The sequence below is a fragment of the Olea europaea genome, unplaced genomic scaffold (genome assembly GCF_002742605.1).
Source record: "Olea europaea var. sylvestris unplaced genomic scaffold, O_europaea_v1 scaffold1075, whole genome shotgun sequence".
Classification (NCBI taxonomy): domain Eukaryota; kingdom Viridiplantae; phylum Streptophyta; class Magnoliopsida; order Lamiales; family Oleaceae; genus Olea; species Olea europaea.
Genome location: NW_019228104.1, coordinates 19,884 through 20,450, shown reverse-complemented (window position 1 = coordinate 20,450; position 567 = coordinate 19,884). Strand labels below are relative to the sequence as shown.

The window sequence follows — 567 nt, the reverse complement described above, 5'->3', positions numbered from 1 at the left end:
AGTGTAAAGTTCAATTTTTCAGATCAATGAATAAATCAGAATTTTTCCCTCTTCATTCTAATATGGTATCAGAGCTTTAATTCACTTCATCATCTTCTTGTTTCCTCTTTGCCGTTCGAAGTTCTGATCTCCAATTCGAGCAGAAGTTTGTTCACCATGGCCAATGAAGAGGTGAATTAATCAACTAATCCTTCATCAATAGGCAATTCAGCCATTGAAGACGGATCCAACCCTTTTTACCTGCATCATACTCATAATCCAGGTTTAATTCTTGTCTCACAACCATTAACTGGAGACAATTACGCCTCATGGAGCAGATCCATGAAGATCGCCCTATCTGTGAAAAACAAACTGGGATTCATTAATGGTTCCATATCTCGACCAGCAGGAAATGATGATCTGCTTAAGTCTTGGATGCGCAATAATAATATTGTGATCTCGTGGATTTTAAATTCAGTATCCAAGGAGATTTCAGCCAGCATCATATATGCTGAATCTGGACAGGAAATCTGGAATGACCTTAAAGAGAGGTATCAACGAAGGAATGGTCCTTGCATTTTCAGCTGA

At 38.4% G+C, this 567-nt stretch overlaps 1 protein-coding gene across 1 annotated transcript in view; it reads left to right on the top strand.

The window, feature by feature from the left end:
- LOC111373157 overlaps positions 1-567 on the top strand; it is an 8,209-nt gene extending 7,642 nt beyond the window's left edge. The window contains exon 2 of the mRNA XM_022995642.1: positions 203-567. Coding sequence (XP_022851410.1) covers positions 203-567 — 365 coding nt within the window. The remainder of the gene's footprint in view (positions 1-202) is intronic.